This window comes from Apium graveolens, chromosome 5 (genome assembly GCF_009905375.1).
Source record: "Apium graveolens cultivar Ventura chromosome 5, ASM990537v1, whole genome shotgun sequence".
NCBI lineage: Eukaryota > Viridiplantae > Streptophyta > Magnoliopsida > Apiales > Apiaceae > Apium > Apium graveolens.
This window is the reverse complement of record NC_133651.1, coordinates 125,496,355-125,503,665: the sequence shown is the minus strand read 5'-3', so window position 1 is coordinate 125,503,665 and position 7,311 is coordinate 125,496,355. Positions and strand designations below refer to the sequence as shown.

The 7,311-nt window shown below is 36.1% G+C and overlaps 1 protein-coding gene across 1 annotated transcript; it reads right to left on the bottom strand.

The window, feature by feature from the left end:
* Positions 1–2,559: 2,559 nt before the first annotated feature.
* Positions 2,560–5,999, bottom strand: LOC141724464 (uncharacterized). Its single transcript, XM_074526619.1, has 6 exons — positions 5,638–5,999; positions 5,366–5,406; positions 4,312–4,475; positions 3,956–4,058; positions 3,681–3,850; positions 2,560–3,583 (listed from the first exon to the last, which is right to left on the bottom strand). Exons 1-6 carry the CDS (start codon positions 5,823–5,825, stop codon positions 2,882–2,884), a joined length of 1,368 nt encoding a protein of 455 aa, XP_074382720.1. The 5' UTR covers positions 5,826–5,999; the 3' UTR covers positions 2,560–2,881.
* Positions 6,000–7,311: the final 1,312 nt, after the last annotated feature.

Sequence of the window (7,311 nt, the reverse complement as noted above, 5' to 3'; positions counted from 1 at the left end):
GTCGCAAAATATTCAGTATATATGTGTATATATACTTTTCACAATCTTGAAAATCCTCTGACATGTATAATATACACATAGTTCCAGTTTATAACTGTATAAAAATATCGTTGCAAGGTGATCTCATATATCTAACCTTGTCTCAACATTTTTCTGAAAATCTTTGACATACACAAGATAATCATTTACTAGATATAAGTTTAAAAGATGAAGTTACAAGATACTACAATATACTTATATCTTTTCCGAATACTACTTGAACTACCACCGTTCAAGGTATAATCTGTGTCAAAAGTTCATCACATAGATGAGACTACAAGATATGATTTGAATAGATTCAATCCTTGAAATATCATTCAAAAGAAATGAAGTTACGAGATACTTCATTAAGTCCCGATATATATATCCATATATATATATATCATACATTTCCTGAAAACCTCTGTCATGTAAAGTATGAACAGAGTTGTAATATCCAATGAATTTGGAAAGAAAAGAATTTTGGCATAAACCCGATATCTTGCTGATCAGGCAAAGATACCAATAAGTAACCTTTTCTACTGTAGATGGATGAATTCCTCGCTGGTCATCACCCTGGCCGCATTAGGACCTCGCGCTTGACCGTTACCCGGCCACTCACGTGTGGATGGACTGTCACCCAGCCTCTTACACCTTCATAGACCGTACCCCGGCCTGTCGCTTATGCCGACTCAATTAGATGGACTTACTTCCCGAACGTTGGGCAAGTAATTAAATTATTTTCTCAAAACAGCAACCTCGTTGCAAATATAAAATACACCACAGAGCCGGATCCTTAAGATTTTGAGCGAGTATTTAAATCCCCTTCGAAAGGAAGATCTTAAATATAAAAATGAGTTTTGGGATCCGCTCTAACTTTTAAAATTCAATTTGAAGACTCGAAAACATTTTTAAGAATGTTTGGAGTAATGCTGATTTAATGAAATAAATCAGTCCTGATATATTAGAAAATATTTGAATATTATTATTTAAATAATATTCCCAAAATGATAATCAGGCATGTAATGTGTCATTCTCATCATAGTTTAATCCAAGTATTATTAAAATACTTCAATCGTTGGGGGTAATCTGAGGGTTTCCTCCATTAGCTTGACCACGAATACCTTGGGTGTTTCCTTCAACCATAGGGGCTTTTCCCGCAGCATGACCGTAGCGGGGATAACGACAGCATCTCTTGCGACGCTCCTCGATGTTTAGTCTTGACTTGAAGCTATTCAAGTTATCTCCCATGCAATACAACTGGTTTTTTTATAAGCACATGTGGTGTTCCTCCAACATCCGGAGCTCGTGAAGGATTTGTCACGTTTCTGGGAACGTTGGGTTCATGCTGAGCGTAGTCGCGCACAGCACCTCCTTCAAAGTCGCTATCACTTCCATCATAAGAACTTCCATCATGATTATAAGACATCTTCTTCGCCTTAAGATTAGGATCTTGATCAGTACCCCTTCTTCTAGCGCCAATTTGTTGACGGAGGAATCTGATAACAACAAAGTTTGAGGTCTCACGCCAGAAACAAGATCTACAATGGTGGTTTTTCCCGGAAAATCAAGCGGTGTGTGGCGTTATTGTGTTAATTGGTGGCTGAGATTGATTAGGGTTAATGGTGGCCTTTTTTTAGCTCTCAACTTTCAACCCTTTTCAACGTGCCTACATTCTATTTATATAGAGATCAAGCATGACATAGTTCTTGGGGAACAAGAAATCTAATTGGCTTAGACTTCTCATTCTGAGGCCCAATTGGAGTCCTTCCAGAATTCGTCTTCCGCTAACTTTAGGAATGTCCAACTATGAGGTTTAACCGCGAAGGCCCAAGGCTCGTTTGTAATCGTAGGATTTCACGGATAGTGCATCTCCCTGCATAATGATAACACTCCGCTACAGCTATCTTCCTTGAATTACGAACGCAGATATAGCCACTGTTCACCCCAAATGTCGGACGCATCCATGTTCCCCGAATGAGGATAATCCACCAGATAACCGGACAGATGATCCCAAACTCTTGGGTGCAAAGTGCAGGATGACTCCAAAATTCTTCAACGAGGACACCCGTTAAATACAATAACAGAGTTCTCAAAGCACACACCAATATTAATCACGTATCCTCAACGAGGACACCCGTTGAATACAAGAGATCTTCAATCATCAGGGGAGGCCTTCAAGTTTTTCACGGACATCCCCCTCCTTGGGAATTATTTAAAGAGTAACTACAATAAATATATTAGTGAAAATAATCTTAATTGCTCTCTCCATATTTCCCTTGTCCTGAGGTCCTTGATTGCCTTGTCATGGGTGAGGACAAACGCAACTATCCAAATAAATCCAAAATCATGAATCTCTGGGGGATTAGACTGAATATCAAATTTTAAAGTTCAAGGGATTAATATTTCCTTTGTGTTTAAAATATATTTGTTACACTAATTTTGTGTGTAAATTATATTTTTACTTGCTCTTTATGATTCATGAAATAAATAATGTTGGCATGACCATTTCCAATATACGGGCAGGTATATTATCCATATAAAAAAATGATAAACTCAAGTTGTGTTCAATAATATCAAGTGTAAAACTGGTTTTCCGTCTGGTGACTACCTGGCTCTATCTGTCTATCAACTGAAGCTGAAATAACTAATGAGAGGTACTATACATGACAGTACAAATGAGAGTACAACTTGATTCTCCCAGAATTAGAGCAGGGTTTGGTTTTGCTAACAAGCCTACAAAGAACGTTCCACAAAACAAATACTAGAATAGACCAAACTGTGTTTTAGGAAACAATCCCACTCATTTTCAAAGACCAGCTTCAAATATTCAATACTAATAGTTCTCTGTGGTAGCGAAGTCTCACTTCCTATATGGATGGTATCTTCCTCCACCAGTTCCGCCATTCCCATATCCTTTACCACCATCATATCCGCCTCCACTGCTGCCACCATCATATCCGCCACCGCCTCCACTGCTGCCCCCACCGCTGCTGCTGTCATAACCATTTCCGCTGCCACTGTATCCACCTCTGCTGCCACCGTATCCACCTCCGCTGCTGCTGCCGCCACCGTATCCACCTCCGCTGCCGCCGTATCCACCTCCGCCGCCGCCGTATCCACCTCCGCCGCCGCCGTATCCGGCACCTCCACCGTATCCACCTTTGCCTCCATAACTACCGCCACCATATCCTTTACTGCCACCATAGCTGGCAGCTCCGCCATAATTACCAGCACCACCATAATTACCATACGCAGCTGCACCATACATGGGACCACCAAACCCATACCCATATCCAAATCCACCAAAACCGCCATAAAGACCTGCCGAACCCCTGCCATAACTATCATAGCCACCATAGTCTCCATAACCACCATAGCTGCCATAGCCGCTCTGTCCGCCATAACCTCTGCCACTTTTGCTACCATAACTGCTTCCATAACCAGCTGCACCTCTACCAAATCCTCCTCCATATGACTTCATATTACCACCACCACGACGCCCCCGGCTATCGTTTCCATAATCACCAATAGCTCGTTTTGGCTCAGCCTTCTTTATTTCAACCTGCAAAGATTTATATTATACTGCTCAGCTCATATCGCGTCTAAGAATTAAAGGTACGGGGTGTTCTCCAAATCTCAAAAAATTGTCGAGAAATTACCTGTTTTCCTCCAAGTTCATGAATTTGGCCATCAGAAAATATTTTTTCCACTGAATTTTCATCATCAAATGTGACAAATCCAAAGCCCCTTGATCTTCCTGTTGTATGATCCAACATGATCTGATGCTCCACAACAATACCATAAACAGAAAAATACTCCTTCAACTCATCTACAAAGCCGAGCAATATATCACATCAGATGTATTATAAAAATCTAGGTAAAAGAATGCAACATATCATCAGGGTGTAAAAATTGAATAGTAATAATCACTTACCTTCAGTCAATGATAAAGGTAAACCGCCAACAAATATTTTTCTCGTCTTCAGTACTCCCTTTACCTGAATATCCTCCCTAGGGACCGTTCTTTTCACTTCAACCTAAGGCACAGCATAAAAAAAATACCAACAATGAAAAGCAAAAGATACAAATAACTCCTTCAATCTACATATATATATATATATATCTGTGTGTGTACATATATATATATATATATGTATGTATATGTACATATATATATATATGTATGTATGTATATTATTTAATTAAACTTTAAATAAAAGAATTCCACATGTGATGTGCATATAGAAGCAAACTTGTAGTCAACCAAACAACCAAGTTCAAGACTCTTACCGCTCTGCCATCTATGACATGTTCTTTATCCAGGACTTTATCTGCAACCTCAGCATCTGCAAATGTTACAAACCCAAAGCCTCTTGGTCTTCCCGTTAGTTTATCCATCATAATTACAGAGTCCGTGATTTCTCCATAATTGCTAAAGTAGTTGCTGAATGACTCTGGTAAAGCATGTAAACAAAAATACATGTAATAATGAAAATTGAAACAGTTGAACAAACTACACATAGGAGAAGATAAAAACAAGTCTCTACATGATAAATTGTGAAGGAACATGCAACTAGAGGAAGAAGATGCTGAGAAATTACTCATAGAATACGTATCAATATTAAAACATAACATAAGGGAACATTTGTGAAACTTCTGTAATTAACAAAAATCATTTATCAAGTGATAAGAAATAGAAAATATGTATGCAAGTTCAAATAAACGTCATAATGATTTTATGCAACCATCATATCATAATGAATATTATGTGATAGTATAACTAGACAGTTCTTTTTGTGTAAGATCCATATCTTAGAACCTCTCTATTTTTTCACAAGTATAATATTTCTAATCATCAATATATACTTATAACTCCAACAAATCCATTATCTGCATCTCGGCATTAAGCAACTACAGAGGCTATGTTTGTAATAATCTGATGTGTAACTACATCATTTTCATAACATTAGAAAAAAGGCATGTATGTATTTATGTATTTACCTAACTTCATAACAAATTTCATTTTTACAATCCCACTCAAAAGAGTTTTTTTTTTTAATTTTCAATTACAAAATCTAAAGATGCACACACCCGTGCCTCCACTGAGTTGTAAAAACTAAAACTCGACATCATCTTGATATCATGAGAAAAGAGGTAGGTATCCCAACTTTACAACGCTAGGAGTAGTTCCACAAATGTTATTCATTAATCTTAAATCTGATCTCAACATATTGAGGAACTTGCAAAATAGATCCTCAAAACATGATTTATTTAAAAACTTGACCAAACAGAGTGCACATAGTCAATTATACCAAGACTTTGCTTCTACTTTATTTAGGCGTACCTTCACTAGTCTCCCAAGCAATGCCTCCAACAAAAAGCTTTCTATCACAGAAACAAAACCAACAGTTATATACAAACTATAAATATCTTATCATCTCCTCTCAATTCCTCATCAAATTCACAACTTATTTCGCAACACTCTCACCGACAACCCCACGAAGAAAACCAACACTAAACATATAATTTTGACAAACTAACACTAAATCTAAACAAAAAAAACACAAAACCCTAATCCTAAAACAATATACTAATTAAACTATTACAAAAACTAACCCTGCAGAAGAATCAACATGACCCTCAGAATGCTGTGCTATATCATCCCTTCTCCTATTATCACCGCCGTCAAAATCATAGCCACCACCGTGAGTTTCCTCATCTTCACCGTACATGAACTGATTGTTCTGCTGTGTTTGTTCGTCGTCGCCGTTACTGATGTGTATTTGAGCTCCATCAGTGTCCATTGGATACAAAAATTGTATATATGATGACCCTTTTGCGAAAACTCAATTGGGTTTGTAGGGTTTATGTGATTTCAAAGTGGAAGATTTGATTTTAGAAAGAGAGATTTGGGATTTTAAGGGAGAAACAAACGAACCCTAGCTCACGCCGCTTTTGCCCTTCGTTTTTTTCTGCCTCAAGACTTGTATTTTAATAGTACTAGGACTAAAACGGTGTCGTTTGAGTAAACAGTTCAAATAAATTTTGCTTTATATTTCAATTTTCTTGGGTTTCCATATCAGATTTGATAACAAATAAAAATATGGGCAAATTTAAATCCAGCAAGAAAACTTATTTTTTATTTCTACATATCAAACAACGTTCAAAGCAAAATGTTTGTTATCTTCTAATTATATTCAGTGTATGTAAATTCAAATAAAAAATAATAAGATCATTTAAGATTATATTTTTCATCAATGGGAAATGGAGATAATTTTGTACTAGTTATATTAGTATATATTAGTATAAATATGTATACTTAATATTGTCAATTCGACTATTTAAGAGTATTATTTTTTAAGCTTTTTTAGCCGAATCTCCGAATCTTGTAGTAAGTTTTTACTAATTTTAAAATTTGTATTGCACATCGACCTGAATAACTAATTGTTTGAACAATATTTGTGTATATATATTTCTTGCTGTATATTTTAAACTACTTAGACATTGAAACTTTTTTCAGATTACTTAACTATTAAAACTTAAAAACTGTAAATTTTTTTGCCTCATTTCACAAAATTTTGATTGTTAGTCGAGGTTTGTCATTTTAAAAAGTTGCAAACAAATAAAATATTGGAAATAGTAATCTTACTCCGTTTTAATGTTATAAGAGGAGCAAAGGACTGTCTGTCCCTCAGAATCGGTAAAAAATACTTGCAGCCTAAATTGTTGAACTGATTCTAGTACATAGCCTATATAATGCACAGTACAGATTGTTTTATGACTTGTAAGTTGTAAAAGAACACTTAAAAATGTAATGATACTCATAGTCATGTATGTATAAAACCTGGGAAATTTAAGATGAATGAAACAAGAAAAATATAGCCAAAACAGCATGACACACACACAGCTTTTTCAACAAATTGTACATTAGTACTACAGACTTAAATGAACTTGTGATTTGTGAACCAGACTAACAGACAGTATCCTAGTTCAGCAAGACTATTATCCTATACCAAATTTAACCACTGATTTAGAGGAGACCATTACTGCATTTAGTGACAAATGGAAAGGTTGATGGCACTGATGTATACTCTCACTGTATAAGCGACATTCCAATCCGGGATATCTTTGTCCTGCAGGAAGGCTTAAGGAATAATAACATTTAACTTTTCTCTAATTGAAAAGACTAACATACAACATTTCTCTTCACACAACTAACAGATGTCTATTCACTCAACTAACAAATGTCATATTAAGGAGTGTCAAGTGAACTAAATGAACTCTTAAAAA

Excerpts from the sequence above, each read along its gene's own strand:
- LOC141724464 (XM_074526619.1), bottom strand. The coding sequence starts at position 5,825 with ATGGACACTGATGGAGCTCAAATACACATCAGTAACGGCGACGACGAA. Across the intron at positions 5,407-5,637 it reads CATGTTGATTCTTCTGCAGG|AAAGCTTTTTGTTGGAGGCA; the intron begins GTTAGTTTTTGT and ends TTTCTGTGATAG. Across the intron at positions 3,851-3,955 it reads ACCTTTATCATTGACTGAAG|ATGAGTTGAAGGAGTATTTT; the intron begins GTAAGTGATTAT and ends TCGGCTTTGTAG.